This window comes from Propithecus coquereli, unplaced genomic scaffold (genome assembly GCF_000956105.1).
Source record: "Propithecus coquereli isolate 6110/MARCELLA unplaced genomic scaffold, Pcoq_1.0 Scaffold28, whole genome shotgun sequence".
Classification (NCBI taxonomy): Eukaryota; Metazoa; Chordata; class Mammalia; order Primates; family Indriidae; genus Propithecus; species Propithecus coquereli.
The window spans coordinates 4,838,534-4,862,747 of record NW_012148396.1 but is presented as its reverse complement, the minus strand read 5'-3'; the positions used below and the strand labels follow the sequence as shown (position 1 = coordinate 4,862,747).

At 36.8% G+C, this 24,214-nt stretch overlaps 1 protein-coding gene across 1 annotated transcript in view; it reads right to left on the bottom strand.

The window, feature by feature from the left end:
- KHDRBS3 (KH domain containing, RNA binding, signal transduction associated 3) overlaps positions 1–24,214 on the bottom strand; it is a 180,766-nt gene that overhangs the window by 13,179 nt on the left and 143,373 nt on the right. Inside the window, exon 10 of the mRNA XM_012647978.1 lies at positions 21,592–21,674. Within this exon, the coding sequence (XP_012503432.1) occupies positions 21,592–21,674 (83 nt within the window). The remainder of the gene's footprint in view (positions 1–21,591; positions 21,675–24,214) is intronic.

Here is a 24,214-nt window from a genome sequence, read left to right as displayed (position 1 = left end):
TAGGTGTGTAGTAGGCTGTACCATCTAGGTTTGTGTTAGTACACTCTGTGATGTTCGAACAGTGATGAAATCGCCTAAGGACACATTTCTTAGAATGTATTCCTGTCATTAAGCCATGAATGGCTGTATATATACACATATACACACAAACACACATACATATACATAAAAACTTCATGAATCTTTGAGGTAGATATTATTATCCTCCTTTTACAAACTAGAAAAAAAATAGGATTTGGTAAATTAAGACACTTTAAGTCACACAGCTGGTAAGTAGTGAAGCCAGAATTAGAAAAAAGGTCTGCTTAAATGCAAAGCATGCTCTTAATTTTTCTGAGACTAAAGTTATATGTTACCAAAATTAGCAACATTGGACTACCCAGACACTCGCCCCTGGAGTCAGTTTCCTGAAACCCTGAACACCACAGGAACCCAGACCTCAGGTTCCTTCCTTAGGAAAGCACAGTCAGCGCTCCTCCATCAAGCTCAGCTGGACTCTGTAGGCAACCATTCGACATCCCCTTTCAGGAGGTTTTCTAACCTTGCTGACCCAGGCATTCCTTACTTCCCCTCACACGTATGCATGCCACTGTAAATGCTGGCTGGTGTCTCATCTCTTAGCTCCCACAATCTCATATACACCATCTCCCAACTGCCTGGGTCCAGGGGCAGAATGCATCACCTCTGAAGGTGTTTCTACTCATTTCTACACAAATGCAGCTGTAGACTGTATCATTATTGTTACCTTTCCCCTAGGACCCATTCTGGGGGAGTCCAAGATGATTATTCTTTTCTGTAATCTTCCACAAAGTTATCATCTGGGTGGAGTCTGTTGCCATGAAACAATGAGAAAGCTGACAGGAGTTACTTAGTTCACTGGGATCAGAGCATTTGCTAGGCACAAGCTCAAAACATAGAACATTGGTTCAAACAGTGCAACAGTATTCCAAATGGCCCAAATCAGTAAGTCCAGTATTTCCTTGCACCTCAAACTGATGCCTCTCTATCTCACACTCTACCTGCTTCACCTGGCTGTTGGAGGAGCAACTAAGATTGCATGCGAAGGTATTTTATGAACAAAGTCAATTATTATAGAAATCCAGTGTAGTGTAGCATAATGACCGAGAGCCCACAGTATAAATTAAAGGTTCATTTAGTGTTTTTTTTTTTTTTTTTTTTTTGAGACAGAGTCTCACTCTTTTGCCCGGGCTAGAGTGAGTGCCGTGGCGTCAGCCTAGCTCACAGCAACCTCAAACTCCTGGGCTCAAGCGATCCTTCTGCCTCAGCCTCCCGAGTAGTTGGGACTACAGGCATGCGCCACCATGCCCGGCTAATTTTTTCTATGTATTTTTAGTTGTCCAACTAATTTCTTTCTATTTTTAGTAGAGACGGGGTCTTGCTCTTGCTCAGGTTGGTCTCGAACTCCTGAGCTCAAACAATCCGCCCGCCTTGGCCTCCCAGAGAGCTAGGATTACAGGCGTGAGCCACCGCGCCCGGCCTGGTTCATTTAGTTTTGAATCTTGTTCTTCCACTTAGAAGCAGGATAATCTTGGGCGGGCAGGCAGCTAAATCTTTTGAGTTCCAGCTCCTAAAGAGTCTCAGACATAAAAGGTGCTCAATAAAAACACAGAAAGAAGGAATGAATAAGTGAAGTAATCTGGCTTATAGTTACTGCTCAATATGCGATTAATGCAGCACGATAATGTCCTATAGCCAGCACAATAATGAATGGGCAATAATGAAATGAGTTCACATACATACTTTCTACTGGCCTGCCATGTAGTCAGCATAAAATAAATGGCGACTATTATTCCTAACCCTATTCTTCTAATTAAGTCTGCAAAACCTCATTTCAGATATAACAATCACTTTGTCAAATAAAAAGATTTCAAATACTAAGCCACAAGTAGAGCCACAAGTTTGCCTTTTGTAGCAGTTCCTTCTCCTCTCTACTGTGAAATACTTCTAAATTTCACCTCCACTACAAAGTGCAGAAACTTACGGGTACTTTGCTGAATCAAAGGGAAGAAATGGACCTTGAGAGGTCACGCAGCTCATCCGCTGGCCTTCAGGCTAAACTGTCTTAATCATCTGAGAGAGATGATTACCTCTCCCCTTTCAAAGACTTCCAGAGATGAAACCCCAGTAACCTGTCACAGTAGTACACTCGATCAGGCCTGCCAGAAAGTTCTTGTTTTATGTTTAACCTTAATCTCTCATGAGACACTCAGAATCCTTTTTCTCTTATTCTGTTCTCCATACAGCTTGAGAACACCTGTGTTCAGAAGAATGAGGAAGACAGATTACTCGGAGAAAGCAATAAGGAAGTGCGTGCCTTGGAAGTTCTTGGCAAGTCTAATTTAGAGAAGGGCCTACTGGAACTACTACCATTTGATGCTAAGGGTCGAACATGTAAAGACAGTGAGTTCACAGTCCCAGGAGACACAAAGACATGCAAACAAAGATTTAATATAACACTAAGAATAGAGACCACTTATCAAATACCTATTATGAGCCATGTATTGTGCTAAGTATTTTATACAACTGTCTTCCATCCTTAAATGTGCAATACAACTATTATCTCTATTTTATAAATTCAGGTTAAAAAACAATACTTTTCTACCAGTTAAGAGTACAGAAACCCTCACCTCTTATTTTATCTTTTGTAAGATGATCATAGTGGGAATTTAGGAGGCTCAGATAGCAGCTTTTTCATTCAATGTTTGTTCAGCAGATATTTATAGAGTACCTACTATGGGATGGGCCTTGGGAATGCAGCAGTGAACAAGATTTTAGTCTTTGCGATAAAACACAGTCTAGTATGCAAGCCAGACAAGGGTAAACGGGCAAATGGCATACTGTGACATTGAGAAGCCCCAAGTTCTGTAGAACACAGAGGTAGGGCACCTCACACAGTTTTAGAGGACATGTGTAGGCTTCCTGGAAGAAGAAAAACCTAAATTGACAACTAAGAGAAAAGCTAGACAAAATGAAGAAAAAAGCATTCTAAGTAGAACAACATCATTCAGTCTGGCTCAGTAATAAGAAAGCAGCTAATCAGAGCCATAAAGGCATTTGTCTAACTAAAGTCACATGGCTCAGGATAGGAGTCTAGTTACGCTGACTGCCAAGTGTAGATTCTTTCCACAGACCACCTGCTTTTCACTGCCATCTAATTTAACTATCAAACACTACATTCTTGGAATAATAAGACATATGTTTGGGTACTTTTTAAAAAAGCCATGTAATTCAGGGAGACAAAAGGAGATGACTTGAAGTAAGATATCTCATAATCAAAGTCTAAAAGAAAGAGCCAGAGAACCTTCTGGGGTGCCAGAAATGTTCTCCTCTTAGTTATGTGGGTGTATACGTATGCACACATTCACTGAACTATTTATTTCAGATAGGTGTGAATTTATGCTCTGCTGTACATACACTATATTTCAGTAAAAGGAAAAAAATCCAAAAGAACTAATTTATATGTTAAGAGGGACGAACCAACAGGCATTTGTTGCTTATTTAACATGCATTTTCACCTTCTCTCTTATCAACAGACCCTATCTCATAATGGGGGCAAAGTACTAGTGATAATGTATTAATCTAAAAAACTCCATTTCATAGCCACTTATGCAGATTAGGTAGCCAATGAGATAGAAGCAAAACTCATGGAGTGAAACTTCCAATAAATTTCCTAATAGAAGACTGACTCACCTGGGGAGACATGGCTTTCTACCCTTCCTTCTCCCTGTCTGAACCTCAACTTGGTGGCTGGAACTATAACAGCCATTGTGACTGACATGAGCCTTGGGATAGATGCTGCGGTGAAGGAGGGTGAAAGAGAAAGGCAGAGGAAGCCTGGATCCTTAGTAAGTAGAGGAGTTGTTACATTACCCTGAAGTTACCTACATTCTTGCATGTGAGAAAAATAAACCTCTCATTTGATTGAATTTATCGTTAATTCAGAGCTTAACCCAGTTCTAAAGAATACAGCAGTGCATTCTGAAATAAAGGATGCTGAGTATCCCTACATTTTTGTGATACAGAGATATCTAACCACGTTTTCTTATTAATATTTTAACAGAAAACAGCTCTGTCCTGCTATTCCTTAATACTGAAAAGTTTCTCAAAAGGTTGTAGATGGTTCTACATAACTGAAAAAAAACTATGAATTTTTATTAGATTCCAAGAAAAAGTAAAGACTAAAAGGAAAACAATGTTTTGTTTATAACAATCTCCTCAGTTCACACTGTGCCTTTTTTCTTTCTCCAACATACCTGGGTCACCCATGCAAAAGAAGTCTCAGTGTATACGTTTCATAGAACACCTCTTGATGTTGATGCTGTGATGTCTATGCAATGCCATATCGACTTCCCTTATATGCTCATATTTTCATTTTTAAGCAGGTTTCTCCATCTTATTTCAATAATTTTAGAAGATGGTATAGAATTAATAGTTAAGAACCAGGCTTTCGAACCAAACAAACATATATCAGAATCTAGGCTTTAGCATTTACTCTGTGAAAGCCTGGGCAAAACTAATTTAATTTTCTCATCTGTAAAATAGTTTTAAAAATACATCTTTCATAACATTGTCATAAGGCTTAAATGAAATAATGTATCACATATACATATATTAAGCTCTTATTCAAGGACAGCTGTTGTTAATAATATTAAAGAAGTCCTTTCTAAATGAGTTATATTTTCCCCAGAGTGCTTATTTTGATGTCATACAATCAATCTATTCAGCAAACATTCATTCTCACCTAAGAGAAGAGTGAGAAACTTATTTCTAGTGACAGAAGCCTAACAAAAATACCAACAATAACTAACAGTTTCCTTACATTTACACAGTTCCTCAATTTCATAAATTTTATTTAACTTTTAGGAAGGTGAATATTCACTTTATTAATTAAACATAAGGTTTCATAAGGTTTACCATGTGGCTTGTTCAGAGTCACACAATAAATGACAGAGCTGAGATTCAAATTAAGACATGTTTTTTGATTCAAGCTTCCGTATTTCTACTGTAGCTGTTAGTTAATTTCAACAATGAATTAATTTCTCAGAAACACTAATATTAGAACTAAGGTTTCTTATGACAACACAAGGAAAGAGATCCATTGTTTATAACTTGTTTTCCTGGCAAAGGATGACTTAAAAAACACTATCAATCACATATACCGTCACTAGACATCACGAGTAATTTTAATGAGAATTCTTTGTATGCAGTATTGAAAGTATCTATTAGAATTTGACAGAAAAGGTTGACGTAATGGGAAAATGTGCTAAGGAGAACTGTCACCACAGACTGTGGCAGTGGGAAAGGGGTCAGGATTACTTCCTAAGCAAGCAGGAGGCTGGGAAGGTGAGTGAGAATGAAATATGTACTGATAAGTTCTCTTTGTGGGTGGAGAACAAGATCAGGTTTGGGTTCATTAAGCCTATTTATTTCTATTTCTATTTCTGATTCCCAAGTCCAACTACACTGGGTGCCAAGGCATATAATCTTTTGGTATTGGATTCTTTGGCTCTTCCAATAACATTAGAAATGGTCTATCAACATTTTACGAGCCAGTTTATAGTATTTCTTTGGATCATTTGTTAATCTTGCATTTGTTTTTGCAGCCAGCTAGTCCTTCCATCTGCTGTATTGAGGTATCTTTTCAAGGAGATTTCTGATAAATACATTTGATATCTGTATTTCAAAGTCATATCTTTTACTTTTTAAGAAAACATTGATTGTGATCTGCAATATTTACATAAGTGAAATAATTAAGTCTGGAAGAAAGCCTCATGATTTTTTATGGGATTGTCAGCATTTTCCTTAGACACAATGTTAGGCTAGCAAATGGTTTTCATTGTTTGTGGGGAATCTGGCAGCACACTGATTTGCATCAATCTGCATATCAAATTATACAGACTCACTTCTTCAAATACACAGAATTAAAATAATTTAAACTATGTTACCCATAGCATTGCATTTGAAATCAATGTTAAGAAATTGTGATAAGAATACCTACTTTGTTTTAAAATTACTGATGTAAAGCAAAATTCTACCTCTTAACATTTATTCAATAAATATTTATCGAGTACTTTGTATGTTTCAGTACTGTGCTAGGCACTGGGGGATATGACCAAACAGATTTAAAAAAGGAAACAGACATCGATTAAAGAATTGCTTCAACATAAAATTGCAGTTGTAAACAAAAACTGCTCGGTATTATGAGAGCATACAATCACATGGGAAAACATCACTGGCTGCAGCGCAGAGAAAAGATGGGAAGGAGTTCAGGAGTATAGGGGGGCAAGCGGCAGGGGCAGGCAGGCTGCAGTGCTCCAGAAGCCAGAGGGCACTAGCCTGGACCCCTTTGGTAGTGATGGGTATGCAGAGCACCTTGACTTATAAGGACCAAAACAAGGTGTGAAACACCTGAACCTGGTGTTCAGGTTCATCACAAAATGGCCTCCACCGATCTTCTCTAGACACTGTGTGCACCCTCCTTCCTGGGAATTCCAGGCTGTAGCCTCGCTGAAGGACTCCTGACTACCAGCACACATCAAGTCAGTCCTTCATAGGACCATTGCACATGCTGTCTGTGCTCTTCCCCTTCTTCTGGTTTGCTTGGTAAAATGGTCATCTGTTACTAATGATAGTTCAGCAGACACCTACTCAACATAACTCTCTATACTAGGTGCTTAAGAAGTATCTGTAAACAAAAAACAATAAAGATCCCTGCCCTTGTAGAGCTTAAATTCTAAAAGAGACAGTTTTAAATATGTTAGGCACAATTGGCTTCACTGATAGAATGATTTTCAGTTTGCTTAACTCTGTGCAAAAACCCTCTGATGGGAGTGTGTCTCGTAAGTACTCTATAATCTTTAATTTTTTTTTCCATTTCAATTCATAATTTCAAATTCTTCTGAATAGAAATATTCAAATTTCCCTTTGGAATAAGATATTTTTGAACAATTTGGAACACAGTAATAGGTACTCAGTAACTCAGTAGTTGTTTGCTGAACAAATGAATGGAAGACATCAGAAATGCCAGTAATTTACTTTTTGGGGAAACAAGTATTAGCAACTATCTGGTAGGCATTGTGGAAAGTGCTTTATATATATTACCTCATTTATACAGTACTTAATAGTCTACATTAAGTAGTTCTCAACCTTGGTTGCTTATCAAAATTACCTGTAAAGTCTAAAAAATTTATAGATACTTGGGCTACACCAAGACCCAGATTAAAAAGTAATAAGCAAACAGGTGATTTGCTTGGGCATCATTTTCTTTCTTTCTTTCTTTTTTTTTTTTAAAGGCTGCATAGGTGACTCTTCTATGCAGCCAGAGTTGAGTGACATCCATTTTCACATTAGACTTTCAATGGTACCAGATTTCTTACCGTGTTTCCAACAAAACAAGCGTACTTACATGTTATCAGTTCAACTGAAAAACACACATAGATCACTTTTCTGATCAGTATTATACTAGGTGTTGAGGGACATGAAGAAGAGTACAAAAGGGTCCCTGCCATTGAGAGGCTCTTTGCAAAAAGAAGACAGATTCTCAATAATCTAGTAGGTACTTCTGGAGGAGAGCCAAGCACAGGGTATTCTGGAAACGCAGGAGGCTTAGTACTTATTAGAACATGGAAAAGTCTTGCTAAAGTGATGGCTTCTAGCAGAAGGAATGGTCTTGAATTAGTTCTTTAATAAATCCTATGGTAAAAATGACTTGCTAGCACTAGCAATATTGTCATACTTGGTGGGATTACAAACTGCCAAGGCTGAACGCCACAAACCTCCCCTTGAGAAATACCCTTATTTTTGAAATTGCTGCACATGCTTTTTTTCACCTCTCTGTAATCAAAGTTTCCTTGACCATGAAATTCAAATAATCCAAGGGGCAATCATTATCCTGCAGAAGCACAAATAAGACTCTCCTGGAGCTGTATTAACATATTGTATGTCCACACTATTTTTCCAAAATTTCAAAATTCTGAATCTAAGACATTTAGCTTCAAGAGTTTTAGATAAAGGATTACAGAGTTTCAATGACAGCACTTACAATGTGTGAGGAATCAAAGTGCTCTCAATATTTAAATTGCATTTAACTTCCCAACAACCCTATGAGGTAGTTACTATTATTATTATCCCCATTTTACGTATGAGAAGCCTAGAGCACAGGTTAAGTAACTTGCCCATGGTCACACTTTCATTAACCAAGTCTTAACTGAAACACTATTTTATTTATATTACTTTGGTCACGATGATATGCATAGTTTTTTTCTATATCTAAAATGTCTCTGCAGTCTATACACCTATACATATCTTTTATTTTCAATGTCTCTAAAATTTAGCAATGTCTAAGAGTACTATATATACTACAATATTTTTTATAGTATTAACCAGTTAAAACAGATTGCAATTGGATTATGTAAATTTATATTTTGTAAACTTATAAACAACATAAACTCATTTTCATGTGGTATATAGTACAACAATCCTTATAAATGGTAGATTTAGGGAATGCGTGGAAGTTTTGATGATTAATTCTCTACTTTCCCACGTATATGTCTATATTTTGGTCCTTTAAAGAAAACTAAAGTATCAGAATAAGAAGCAACCCACAAAAAAGTAAAAACAATTATTCCATTTAAACTTGTAGTGTGCTTCAAGTTAGGCTGGTGGTATTTCATATAGAAAATGATCCTCCATGAGGTGATCTGGAGGCAATCTATCACAAGGTGATGACGATGATGCCTACAATAATCCCACCATAGTCACTAGTACTTAATGAGCATCAGCGAAATGCCTAGCAACGAAAACTAAATAAAGTACAGTTAAAAAATTTTGAGTGCTATGTGCCAGCCTCTATCCTAAACTGTTTAAGTATATTCTTTCACTTACTCTTACTTATATCTCTTATGAGTTCGGTGCTATTATTGCAGATGGGGAAATTAAGGGTTAGTGAAAGATCACATATATGGCTGCTAAGTGGAAAGGTCAGGTCTGATTCCTAAGTGTATAATATTTTCACTCTATCTTGTTTAATATACTTGTGGGATTGATCAACCTATCCTAATTTCTGGTAGGATCATTAACCATGTACAAATACTGGGTACATACCTTTTAGGACACTAAAAAAAGAGAATATCAAAAACAAAAGTACAATTCAGTTATCTAAAAAACTGGAGTAAAAATCTAACCATAATAGTACATCTTGTAATTACCGAAAAAAAATTGGGGTAGAATAATAGTTACTGTTTGTGTAAAGACTTATTACTATGTAAATTATTTCTATGTCAATTATTTAATGTAATCGTTAAAATTTTGTGGACACCTAAAATTCGACATGTCCCAAACTTACTAACTTTTCTCTAAATCTTATTACCCATTTTAATTAATTATATATCACAATCCACCCAATAGGTGAAGTGAGAAATTTGATTCATCATCTACCCCTCTCTTTCCTTGAACTATGCCAGAAACCACTTATTCTCTTTAAAGAGCTCTCAAATATATTCACACTGTCAAACACTCACTGTTGTACTGGTAAGTTCAGGTACTTATTGTGCAAATATTGGGCCACAGGTTACAAACATTTTTAAGACTCTCAATGCATACTTGTAAATTACATTCCAAAAGGAACATATCCCCTCGTGACAAATACAAGGGAAAAATATAATCCATATGTCTAAATTATTTCCATTTTTAAAGTAATGAGTCCAATAAACGAGGTTTAAATAAGTTCTGAGAAACTCAAGCACTGACATTTTCTATTATAAATGAACCTTAGACAAGTAACTTCAAGCTTTGACCTCAAGTCTACGCTTTTTATCGTTGTTGTTGTTAAGTCTACGTTTCTAACACATTTTAGGACTAAATCTAAACTAAATGAGCCTTTAACAACTTTTTATTTCAAAAATGGGGCATCAAAATGGCATGCATAATTTTATTGAGATTGCTTATTTGTTGGAATTTTACTATCTGGAGACTTCCTCAGAAAAGACTGTAACAGTTTCTAGATGCAATAATTAAACTCATAATAACAACAGTATGTAGAAGGGTAGTATAGCAGCATGCTTAGACTGCCTAGCTTTGCTTGCCAGCTCCAGTAATTACTCTCCATGAACTTAAGGAAGTTTCATAATCTTTGAGCCTCAATTTCTTCATCTATAAAAAATGGCAAAATAATAGTACCTACCTTTACATGTATGTAAACTGCTTAGAACAGTATGTGGCACCCATTACATGCTACTACAGTAAATTTATTGAACTGCTACGTACACTACATCTGCTATCTCATTTAATCATAATATTGCAAGTCAAATATTACTGTCATCATTTTATAGATGAGAAAAGACTCAAGTAACCTGGTCAAAATCACACAGCTAAGGAAATAATGGAGCTGGGATTCAAATCCAGGTTTTTGCAGATTTATAGCCACTGTCTTTTCTTTACTAAATTATGCCACCTAATACTAAGAGTCAAAAATTATACAGAAGTTATATTGTTCTCTTTGACCAAAAAGAGACTATAGATGCAAGATTTGTAAGTACAATTCTTTTAAAAGTCAATAAAAATACATTTGAAGAATGTATTAGTATGAAACCTGGAGAAAGAAAACATGGGGAGATTTACAGAGTGGGTCTTTATCTTATGGACCTTAAACTTCTACAGTGAAAATTTAAAATTGGGGTTTGATAACCAACATACACACTTTTTAGAAATCCTGTCACATAATCTACATTTTAGTAACGAACCTCCTTCCCTAGTATGTTCACTCTCCGCAGCATCTGTCACTGCTATGAATGGCTGATCATAAGCACTGCCGTAGTCTTCTCAATGCTATTAAGCAGATGGCAGTGCTAAATCCAAATGATGTAGTACATCTCCCTGGTGGACTTTGTTTTCATTTACTACCATTATTCTACAATTCCTCAGTGATAAATCTCATGTATTCTCAAGAACATTAAAGAGTGAACTGACAGTAACAATTGATTTATTACCACTAGCATGCCTATGCCCCGCTACTGTGTTTCCGTACACTTGTGGAGATCATGCATGAAGATTCCACATGGTGAGTATAGGAGTTCTGGTCCTCTCTACATTTATAGGAACATATTTTATTTACTAGTTGCCTTCAAATTAAGCAAAAGAACATAAGCTTGATCTTGAAGAGAACTGGGTATGAGGACTAACTGTTACTAATTAGCTATGTAATTTTGGTCAAGCTCAAATTCTCTGAGCATCAGTTTCCTTATTTGTAAAATTAAAGACTGACAATCTTACACAAATTATTGGGAATTAAATGAAATGATAGGCATGAGAGCACCTAACACAGCAACTAACGCTTGTAAGTACTCAATACATATCTGATTCCTTCTAAGTTTGTTAAATTGATGAGCCTCAAAAAATTTTTCCTTTCTTTTTTATTAGTTTAATTGTAAGGAAACTCCTGAAGAAGCTACAAAACTTCTTAGGTTATTTTCAATACAATTGAGGTATCCAGTTTAGTAGAAGGACACTGTAACTCAGCAAGAAGCCCGACTGTGGTTTTCAGATTCATTTGATCTTTTAATTTAAGCAGTGCTACATTATAGCTGGTCTATTAACTAGTGACACAAATGCTGAGTGTAGCGTAGTCAAATCTCTGCCATTCATGTACCACTCTCAGGACTTCTGCCATCCATGTCTACGCCTGTCCTACTAGTGATTTAATGTTACTCTCTATATTAACAGACTTTCTTTTAATTTAAATAAATTTATCACAATTGAATTATAGCAATAATCATAAAATAATGTGCTTGATATGCTGATCACACTTTTCCAATAACTTTACAATATAACCATCAAAAAATTTCAAAAGTCTGCCCGTGTACCATCTGAAATCCCATTGTGGGACATCAATGATATGTGTACTACTCTTGGAAAAACACTAGTATAATGGAAAGAAAATGGACTTTGAAATCAACAGTGCCACTAAGTGTGTAACTCAGGCTACTTAATTTAACCTTTCTCTGACTCTCAGTTTTCTAAAAAATAAAATGAGGATGATGATATCTACCTTTTAAGGTTAAAACTAAGATCAGAGAGGATCTGAATTTTAGGGACACACATCATTCTCTATGTGATTGGTACACTATAGTAGGTGGTCAATACATAATAATAATTATTAATAGCGATACTTATACATGTTAACACTTTGGTCTTGTATTGTTCTTTCCCTTTTCTATGGCAGGATTGATAAAAATTCTTTACTTGGCCAAGCTTTAGTCAGGCTCCTAAACCTTCTCCTAGGCCCTTCCATATCTTGTAAAATACAGTTTTAACAAAGAACCTTGCTAAGTCAGTTTAGCAAGAACCAGGTACTTACGATATCTTATCAAGTTCCTCATCTCCCATCATACCCAGGAGATGTCTGATCACCGAGGCCTGTCTTCAGCAAGAATCCTGGTTTGGTCAGTTTAGCCAGGATCCTTGCTACCCCGCTAGATGTTTCTTTTCAGTAGTTTTCCACCCACTGACCCTGCCCTGCTCCCTGTCTGTTCACTCTCACTTGCCCATGTTGTATTTGCAGTTGAGCCCAATTTCTCTCCCCCACTGCAAAGTCCCAACACCATGGTCCCTACACCTATCGCGAGGTCTTGAATCAAGTCTTTTTTACTGTGCTTTAACAAGCACTGATGAATAATTTTTTTCTTTAATAGAGTTGTAGCTTCACTTTTTACTATTAAATTTCCTCCTATTTTTTTTTCTTACCACAGGGTCCTCGACTGAGAATTATGGTATTTACAGGTATACAGTATAATTTGGGTTGGTATCTTCATTTTATATCAATGTCTGCACAGTTCTGTGTTAGTATTATGTTTTTGATAGTTTATAATGCTATCAACTAATAATCTGAAGCTCTCCCCTCCAGCTGACTCAATGGACCCCCTCTTGGCCAAGGCGATACCCTAAAACTGAGTTGCTGGCCATGCACGAGAAGGGAGGTCAGACATGCCTCATTATGCCCCCTCCCTCCTTGCAGATTTCCTAGGTAACTCATTAACAAGCCTAAGGCTATGCAAGACAAACCTGCAGGTCCTCAATTTATATAACGAATAGCTTGAGTCTAGGTATATGGGCAGTGGCCTGTCTCTGACTTCCTCATCTTAACTTAACACATTCATTTATTTAACCAATTACAAATCAAAGAGTCTTTAAACCTACCTATAACCTGTAAGCTCCCGATTTGAGATGTCCCACCTTTTCAGGCCAAACCAAGGGATGCCTTCCATGTATTGATTTATGACTTTATGTAAAATTCCTGTCTCCTTGAAATGTATAAAACCAGACTGTAACCCAACTACAGCAAGTCCACTTGCTCAAGGCTTCTTAGGTGTGGCTCTGGGCCACAGTCCTCAAATCTGGCTCAGAATAAATCCCTTTAAGTTACTTTACAGAGATTGGCTTCCTTCGGCTGACAATGCTCAGCTTGTGCTAGGAGGTTCCTTTAGCAGTTGTGTAGCAAAGTAGCCAAAAAACTAAAGGGCCATGCTACATAGAAGAACACTTGTCAAAAATTTTACAAGGCATGGTTAACAAACTTCTTAATCTAGACCAAATTGTTATTGCTTTTAAAAGTCTAAAATAGCTGATCCTGATACAACAAAGTACTATTTTCTAAAAGACACTTTTACTGATGTTTAAATGGCTACATCTTAAACAACAGGTCATCATTTCCAAAGTGAAAATCCCAAATTATTTCCAGACCTCCACAGGTCAGTTCTTGAGAGGACATTATTGGACATATAATGCTAAAACTGCTGGTAGAAACAACAATAAACATGGCAACACTAATTTCTGTTTCATTGCTTTTCTTGGATGTGACATTTGAAAATATACCAAGAGGACTTACCGTTTGCAACAGCTTTTGTCACTCTGTATATTTGGATAAAAGAGGCTTAGGTTTGTTTTGTTGCAAAACAAGTCAATGATTTTCTAATTTAAAAAAAAAATCTTTTAGCTGGATAATGATTTTTAGAGTCAGGTAAAAACCTAGGCTCAAGTACTTTTCAGTTTTGTGTTCTTGGGAAAGTTGCTAAACATCTCAATTCGAAGTCCCTTACAGTGAAAAACATACCATATAGGGTCGTTACGAGAATGGGAGACAATGTACAGAAAGGACATAGACAGCTGGGCGCTAGACTTCATGGATTCTCTAAAAGTGACAGTTGTTATTTTTAATTCCTTTTTCAGGAATTTAAAGGTATTTTCAGGAAGATCATAGAGATTTAGGAGGATGAAATGAAATATGTACTTGAAAGTACAGTCTAAACTGCAGAGTGTGAGAGAAATCAGGAGATCAGCAATAAACACATCCAGAAGCTAAATATTTTTACTATGCAGTCATCCACATACCTTCAGGGGGTCGTTTATACTTTTTTGGATCCATTTTTGTACTACTTATTTTACGATCACTACAGGAGTCAAATAGTTCTTTGGAGAATTTACAAGTATTAAAAAACACAGACTAAAAATATGTAATTGTTATTAGGATTATAAATAAGATATCAAATGTAAACTAATTCTACTTGATTTAGAATAAATACATTTACAAAGGGCATTTGGGAACCAAAACTACAGGTATCTCTGAAGGCTCAAGTCATGTCAGAGGCAGGGCCCTGAGGCTGAGGCCATTTAGCACCTGTTCTTTTTTATTCATTAGACTATAACAGCTATTCAGAAGCTGGGTATCCACAGGAAGTAATCAATGACTATTTTGAGCCAGTATGTATTAGAACAATTCCAATATTGTAAAGAAGAGTTTATACCTCTCTTCACAGTAATTGTGTTAACATCTTGTTACTCATTAAATGTGCAAATTAGATAAACAATGTTTTTGTTTTACACTACAATATTAGCGTTATCAAGGTCAGTATAAAAATCAATGGGGAAATGTAGCTGAACTACACTGAATTTTCTATCACTCTGCAGGGATTCTCATTTGTACTTTAATTTTAATACAAGGCATTTGAAAGTTGGGAGAAAAAAGTCCTAATTTGTAAAACCTCCTGACAGAAACTTGTTTCTGCAACAAAACAGTGTCAAAATGATTAGGACTAAAGAAGTTTCAAAGTCATTTCTGAAAAAAAACCTTTCACGTAGCAGATAATACATATGGGCGCCACACCACCCTGTTGCCTTATTCTATTCTGGGTTCAAGTGGGCTGCCTGCTCTTCACCTCACTCACTCCCAGTGTACAGCGCATATCAGTACTGACCATCCAGGTGGGGACAAGCCCTTTGTCAGGTACCCCTCTCATTAGAAAACATTTACTTGCACAGCCCTTCCAGATTTACCAGTACCTGCACTTCACAGCCATGCTCGTGTGAAATGAACAGTAGTAGTTTAGAGCTGCAGAAGGAAGGCAGGGACTAGGGTTGACTCAGCGTCCACATGTGCTGCCTCCTTTATATAAGTTATCTCACCGCCTCCTCTGGCAGAGAGAATGGCATTGGTGATGTTATCTTCCTCCACACAGTTCACAGAGACTACCTGCTGCCCCCTAAAGCTGTGTCCCCAACTGCACGGGCCTGTTAGGAGCTCTGCCCTCCCCAACTACTTAGGGGAGGGGGGGGCAGAGCAGGAAGTGAATGAACAGCAAAGCTTCATCTGTATTTACAGCTGCTCCCCATCTCTCTCATCATAGTCTGAGCTCTGCCTCCTCCCCACCTCCCCAGGAAAGTTGTCTCCTATGAAACCAGTCCCTGGTGCCAAAAAGGTTGGGGACTACTGCTCTAAAGTCAAAATTAATGTTACATATTTGATAAATTGAGCCTTAGAGAGGTTCAATAACTTGTCCCAAATCACACAGCGTGGCAGTGTTAAAGTGGGGTCTGACCCCAGGTCTGTCACTCTTAACCAAGGTGGCACGAGTCTTGGGAATGTGTTTGATAATACAATTGCATCAGAAAGAAAAACATTTTTGAACTTGTAACTCTAATGTGTTTATGTGTACTATAATACTGCAAAATTATATTTTAAAGTACAAAATGTTAAAATAGAAATTTAAAAAGTATGAATGTGAGTTGATGCTCTCTAATTATCTTTCTGCACCTAGTGAATGGTCTTGCTTATTCCTGAGTGTGTACCCTAATCTGGTGACCACTACATTATGTTGTAATGACAGAGACAAACGCAGCCAGAATCATGTAACTCAGTGCTAAGAAAAAGAAAATGAAAGCCGCATTTGTAATTCAAAGCTTCTTAGTACATTACATTTTAAAAATAAACAGAAATAGGTGAAATTAATTTTAACAATGTATTTGTTTGACATTCTACTTTTCAAACAAAGACTCTGGAATGTGGTGTTTTACACTTTCAGCACATTACACACTGGACTAGCCACACGTCAAGTGTTCCACAGCTACATGTGCTGTGTCTACCATAGTGGACAGTGAGCTTTAACCTCTGGCTCAGTGCTGTCCCCTACGCTGGTACGTGTCATATTCGGAGCAGTTTTGTACTCTAAAAGGAGACCAAGAAAAGAACTCTGCAGTAATACCAAACTACAGCTATAGCACAGAATGTACTTTCAAATTTTGAATTGTGAGAATGATCTAAATATGAAATGGGTTTTTACAGAACCTGAAGTGTCGAAGTCTAGACATTTTAGACTACAGACACCAAGTGTTACCGGGTATCATCTACTGGTGAGTGTGAGGACTGTGTGCTCCTGGAGAGCAGCGGCAGCCAATGCATTCCTAGGAGATCCAAAGGAATCACAAAGTATTAGATTTTTTAATACTATATATGGGAAATACAAATAGGAATTAGTTCCAGCAACTAATCTGCATATACAAAACCACAACAAAAGGAGAGTTGAAAGGCAATGGGGCAGAGTATAAAAGAGAATGCTTTGGGGCCAAGGTGGATTTATTTGTACTGATGCTTGCCCCTGTGAGTTCGGATAAGCAATTTAACCTCTTTGAACCTGTTTGCAAGGTAATGTTTAGACTTGAATTTGGCAATATCACAGGGGATGCTGAGAGGGGAGAAACAATTTATGTAAAGTTCATGAAATAATATCAAGCACACAGTAAACACCGCAACGAAGGTGACGATGATTTCCTTATTAATTATTTGATCCCAGGGAAGGCCCAAAATTTTGCTATACTAACTGGTTTATACTAAGTTCCTAATCCTGAGACATACAGTGCTGTGCTTAAATCTGTGTTATGATATGTGCGTGTTATAGGTTGTATTGTATACCCTGCCACTCTCCAATTCATGCGTTGAAGTCCTAACCCCAGTATCCTGGATTGTGACTATATTTGAAGACAGTCCCTTTAAAGAGGTGGTTTAAGCTGAAATGAGGTCCTTAAGGTGGGTTCTAATCCAATCTGATTGGTGTCCTTATGAGAAGAGAAAATTTGGATATACAAAGAGACACTAGGGATGCATATTCACAGAGGAAATGAGCAAGAGAGGACACAGCAAGAAGGCAGCCACCTGCAAGCCAAGGAAAGAGGCCTCAAGAGAAACATAACCCACCTTGATCTTGGACCTCCAGCCTCCAGAATCATGAGAAAATGAATTTCTGTAAGTCACTCAAATAGTAGTATTTTGTTATGGCAGCCCTAGCAAACTAATACAGTGTATAAAAGCATTGCACCCTAGTCCATAATTCAGCTGCTTCATTTCAATCTATAGTAGAGCCATCATTTAGTTAAGTCTAAGAGTGCTTAAGCAGAAAAGACTCAAGCTTACAGTCACACAGACTGAGGTTCAAAGCTTGGCTCCTTTGCTTGTATTAATAATTTGTATGATCTGAAGCAAGTTACCAAATTTTTGTGAACCACAGTTTTCTTCTTTAAAAGAGACAGATGTTTAATTCACATGTTATGGGGATTAAAAATGAACATTCAGAGTACCTAACAAACAGTGGCTTCTGCCTTTGCTAATATGTGCAATTCTCATACAATTCTCTGTACTCCTTCAGGTAAGACAAGTTGTAGCACGGAAAAGATCATCTCAAAGAAGGTAGACTGGCTGTCATATAAGAGGTTTCTTTTAGTGAGTCTTTCCTGATATTTACAGGGCTTATAATTTACGATATAATGGCCTCTTGACTGCTCTCTGCCTCTAGGCTCACCACCTGCCAATCCAGCCTCTACACTGTCATCTAATCAATATCTCTAAATTCAAGGCTAAACACATCGTTCCCTTGTAGGTAACTCTTCAATGGCTCCCTATTACTGTCTCCAGTACGAGCCTCAGCTCCTTGAGTGGGAAATATGCCGTCACTCCACCTCTGGCTCATTTCTCTCCCCACAGCGCCTGTGCATCACACATTCTAGCCCTAGAAAAGCAGTGTAGCTGCCACACAAAACTTATATTTCATGCCTCTGTGCCCTGTTCGACTTGCTTTGTGAAATGCCCTTCCCTGTTTGTCACCTGGTGACTGCTATTTATCCTGCACTTTTTCGGGAAAATGTCGCCAGTATTCCCAACCAGATTTTAGCATTGTCATCTTACAAAAACAATGAATTTCTCCTCAGACCTGTCACATGATTACCATATTATACTACATTTAAATATTTATTATTTGTTTCCTTCCAGATAGTGAGCTTTCAAGGACAGGGTCTCTGTCTTAATAACTTTTGTATTCCAAGCATTAAGCACAATGCCTAGCAAAATATGGACATTCAATAAACACTGACTATTCAAATAAATGACCATAGGAATGAATGCCTGTTATCAATCATATTAATATGCTTTGTAAGTTTATATTCATTATTAGTCATTATTTCTTTCAACCTCAGTTTGATCACATATATTAACTCTTGCTATTGTCAGTTAGACTAAATAAGACACGTAAGTAATGGATTAAATTCCATGCCTGATTTTAGAGTAGGCTCTAAATAAATGTGGGCTCCCTCTTGTTTGCTATCAGTTTACAGGGGTTACACTGTGATATCTCTCTTCTTAACAGATCATACTATTTAATAGAGTAAATGTTTTAAATTTTGTACTTTATATCAAATATCAAAAACAAAAGATTATTTGGACTCTAATCCTATATTGCCTATATTCTTCACTAAAAAGCTACATCTCAGTTTCTACATCTACTAACTAGAGGTAATTATATTTACTGCATAGGATTAGGCTAATGCCCATGAATATCTACTGAAATCAAATATAAAAAGGACTAGCATAGTATCTGAAACACAGTAGGCACTCAATAAAAATTAGGTCCCTTTTTTCCCCCACAGAATTAATCAAACTGTAAACATCACTATACTGTGCATACAGTTCAAATAAAATACACCTGCATTTGAAAGTCCAACACACTGAATAGTCACCACCTGCACAACAGTTTTGGTCAACAAGGAACCACATATACAATGGATGTTCCATTAAGATCATAATGGAGGTGAAAAATTCCTATCATCTAGTGGCATCTTGATGATCCTGATCCTGTGTAGGTCTAGGCTACATGTGTGTTTGTGTCTTAGCTTTTAACAAAAAAGTTTACAAAGTAAAACATAGAAAAAAAAGCATATAGAATAAGAATACAAGAAAGGAAATATTTCTGTATAGCTGTATATTGCAATTTAAGCTGTTATTACAAAAGAGTCAAAAAGTTAAAATATACCAAAAGTTTACAGAGTAAAAAGGTTACAGTAGCTACGGGTAATTTATTATTAAAGAAATAAATACATTTTTAAAATAAATTTAGTGTAGCCTAAGTATACAGGGTTTATAAAGCCTATAGTAGTGTACAATAATGTCCTAGGCCTTCACTTTCACTTACTGACTTACCCAGAGCAACTTCCAGTCCTGCAAGCTCCGTTCATGGTAAGTGTACCATTTTTTATCTTTCATAACATATTTTTACTGTGCCTTTTCTGTGTTTAGATATGTTTAGATACATTAATACTTACTATTGGGTAATAGCTGCCTACAATACATGAATATTGTATTGAATCAATATGGCCCATGACTGTACTATAATGGATATAGGGACAGAACTGACAGAAATGTGCAGTGAGACTCTAGTCCTAATGTACCAGGGTTAAGAACTTGGCAGTGACACACCTGAGTTACCACTTATCAACTGTGTAGTCAAAGCAAGTGCCAGAATCTCATGGTTATTCAGTCTCCTCTTCTACAGTAATACCACCTGCCTTATAGGAGTGACGTGTTCACACGACCTAGACGGCAGGCCTTACGGAACTTATGGAAACTGCCAGAAATATATAGTATGCACTCAGCAAATGTTGTGGGGGTGGGAGACTTGCTTTGCCAGGACATTTAGACTGCAAATTGAACTATCTGTGGATATGTATGTCTTTAAACAAAATCTGAGAAGGACTTATTTATAAAGAGTATAAATCTTTGAGTTAGAATATCTGACTTAGAATTTCATCTTTCCACTTACTGTGTGATTTCTGGTAAATTAGTTAATTTTATGCTCCTTTTCTTTACTTATGCAATAGGAATAGCACCACATACTTCATTACGTTGCTGGGAAGTCCTGTCTAGCACTCACAATGTACCAGTCACTGGGATCAGTACATACTAGGAGGGCATCTACTCCCAGCACACTCAAGGATACAAACAGGATGCACAAGCCTTCCACTATAAACGGCCTGCTGAGAGCCAAAGTTTGAAGGCTACTTAAGTGTCACAAGTTATATAAGGTGATAATTTGCCATGAGCAAAAATGAAGTTTTTTATATCTATCTCAACCTCAATACTAGAGTTAACAAATAAGAGAACCTGTATGTTCAAAGCTTGACTGGCACCACATGAGTTCAAAAGTGAATTTATGCTTTATCAAAATAACCACATAGTCCATATTTATTTATGCTTCATGATTACTCCAAAGCCAGTATTTTGGTGTGTGTATATCTTTTTCTTCCACTTAGAATTTTGAACATAAAACAAAAGGTTTCTAGGCATTTAGGAAAACATTCTCAACAGAATAAATACTGATTTTATATATCAGTGAACATCTAGGTATATTATCAGAAGAGGTAACTATAAAGCTCTCTTTTTTGACTCTGGTAACATTTATTTCTGGGTAAATACTTCTTTGGAAAATGAACTGTAACTAACTTATTATTCACAGGTGAGAACATGAAGTTGTTAGAAAACAGGAGCACTGCTGCTAAGAAACTGAAATGTTCTACGAGTAGGAAACAAAACTTTTGACAGTTTCTTCTACAAACACTGACAATGGAGAATATTTACACATTTCCAATGTAATTTTTGGCCTTGAGACTGAATAGTCACACACTTTGAGGCTATTGTCCCACCTCAAAATATATTGAACACATAAATCAAATTTTTAGAATAAATAAAATTTCAGTTTTTTTTTCCCCAAGCCTAATTTGTTTAACATTACAATAAACCTGGGTGTGGTAATACATGTTATTTGGTGGATCATACAGTGCTTCTCCAATTAAAACAAATGAAAAACAAAACAGGGCAAGCCAAATTACCCTCACTAGCTGATTATCACGCTTCCCCTAGAGCATATGAACATGGAAGGACAAGACTATCTGTTGTGGGGTCTAGTAATAAAGACTGAATCTTACCTTTGGGCTGGGGTGCTATAGCTGTTATCATAGGAATCATAACTCTGTTCATCATAAGCAGTGCCATATCCATCATCATAGTCCTAAAATATAACAAGAGAAGTACAAAAACATTCAGAGAAGATTCTGGAAAGAAAGACGCATTCTGCTATTAGTGAATTTTCATTAATTCAGCTAGCATCTAACTGTATGACTAATTATAGTGCAAAGAAAAATACAGGAGTGACTTCAGCGAAAATGGTGACATAAGAACCTCCAAACATTCTCTCTACAAAAGCAGAGAAATTGGCAAAAAAATGTCAGAATCAACATTTTCAGAACACTGGAAATTAACCAAAGGACTGCAGAGATCTAGGGAGCATTTTTTCAATGGCTAAATCCTGGTTAAGAACAGTGAGGTTTGTGCTGTTTTAATTTGTGCTATTCCTATGCCCCCACTCCCCATCTCGGCACGAGCCTTGAAAGCCAATAGCCACAATCACCAGAGTCTGGAGGCCACGGGAGGGGGCAGAACAGGTTGGAGCTCTTTCAAAACTCCATTCCCAGAGAATTGCCTTTATTTGACCTGACTAGACCTTCCCTAAGTGTAAAAAAAGCCTTTTTTCTGGAGGTATTAGAAGAAAATAATTTGAGGCAATTGTTTGAGATTTTAGCTGCCTGATGTGTTAGAGAAAACCTGGGCAAACAATAGGCTAATCAAAAAGCTTCAAAGGAAAAGTGAGGAATGAGATACCCATATAGGTCCTGAAAAGCTCTGGAATATTCCCGGCAATCTAAAAGGGCATGAATAATGCCACACCCATGGCCAGGACCTTGGAAGGCCCTGAGCTATCTCTTCTGGCTGACTCTGAGGTGCAGCACAAGCAGCAAATGAAAGGCTAAGACCGATTAGTTATAAATTGACTCGTTGAGTGCTGAAGATGAGTCCCAATATGCAACCAGAAGCCCTTGGCAAAAATTAGGCAGTTTACAGGCATTTACTGAAATCTCTGTCCAGTCATTAGCTGACCACTAAGCTAACACAGAGGAGACTTCAGGGGCAAAAGAGAGTCATATAGGCTTTACAAAATTAGTGTGGAAGAGTCACTAAACAAGTAACAAAAACAAATAAACCCTGGAAGAATTTGATTTCCAGAGTTGAAACATTATATTAAATGTCCAGTTTTAAACAAAAAATTGAGACATCCAAAAAGAAACCCTATACCAAAAAAAAAAAAAAAAAAAGTCAATAAAAACTGTCCCTGAGGAAAATTAGACATTGGCCTTACTAGACAAAGACTTTAAGTCAGCTGTTTGAAATACACTTGAACCTTGAACATGGATTTGAACTGTGTGGGTACACTTCCACGCAGATTTTTTCAACCAAATGCAAATCTAAAATACAGTATTTCTGGGATGCAAACATTGCATATACAAAGGGCAAGCTTTTCAAATATGTGTGTTCCGCAGGGCCAACTGCCAGACTTGAGTATACATGCATTTTGGAAGCACAGGGATACTGGAACCAATCCTCTACATATACTGTGGGATAGCTGTATAGTCAAGGAACTAAAGGATATCCTTTCTAAACAACTAAAGAAAAGAATAAGAACAGTGCCTCACCAAATAGAGACTATTAATATAGAAAACATAAAAAGAACCAACAGAAATTCCTGAGTTACAAAGTTCAATAACCGAAATAAAAAATTCATTAAAACAGCTTATCAGCAGATATAACTAGGCTGAAGGAAAAAAAATCAGATACTTGAAGACAGATGAACTGACATTATCCAGTCTGAGGAAGAGAAAAAAAGATGAGGAAAACGAACAGAGCACCAGAGACTTATGAACATACGCACCAAATGTATGAACTTATGTACACTGAGATATCCAGGAGAGGAGAGAAAGGAGTAGAAAGATCATTTTGAGAAACAATTGCTGAAAATTTAAGAAGCTCAACAATCTCCAGAAAGGACAAACTCAGAGGCCCACGCCTAAGACATGTCATTGTCAAACCACTGAAAGGCAAAGACAAATAGAGAATTTTGAAAGCAGCCAGAGAAAAAAACTTATTACATGCATGTGATCCTTATAATATTAATAGCTGATTTCTAACAAACACTACGGAGACCAGAAGACAATGGGAAGCCATATTGTAAGTATCTAAAAAAATACTGTCAACTAAAAATTCTATATCCAGCAAAACTATCCTTCAAAAATGAAGGAGAAATTAAGATTACTAGGTAAACAAACACTAAGGCAATTCATCAATAACAGACATGCTCTATGAGAAAACTAGAGAGTCCTAAGGGGAAGTGAAAGGTCGCTTGAATCCGCATGAAAAAATAAAGAACACTAGTAAATCTTCAGGTAAATACAGTGTAAATATATTTTTTGAAACTCTTCTTCCTTCTGATTTAAAAGATAACTGCATAAATAATTATAAATACGTGTTGATGGGCACACAAAGTATAAAGATATACTTTATGACAGTAACAAGACAGTGGTGAAGGAAGAGAATGGAGGTCTTGAAAAGCAAACTTTTTGTGTACTATTGAAATTAAGTTGGTTTAATTCTGAAAAAGTGATATAAGTAGTTGAGATATAAATTATAATCCCCAGAGCAGGCTAAAAAAATAATAAA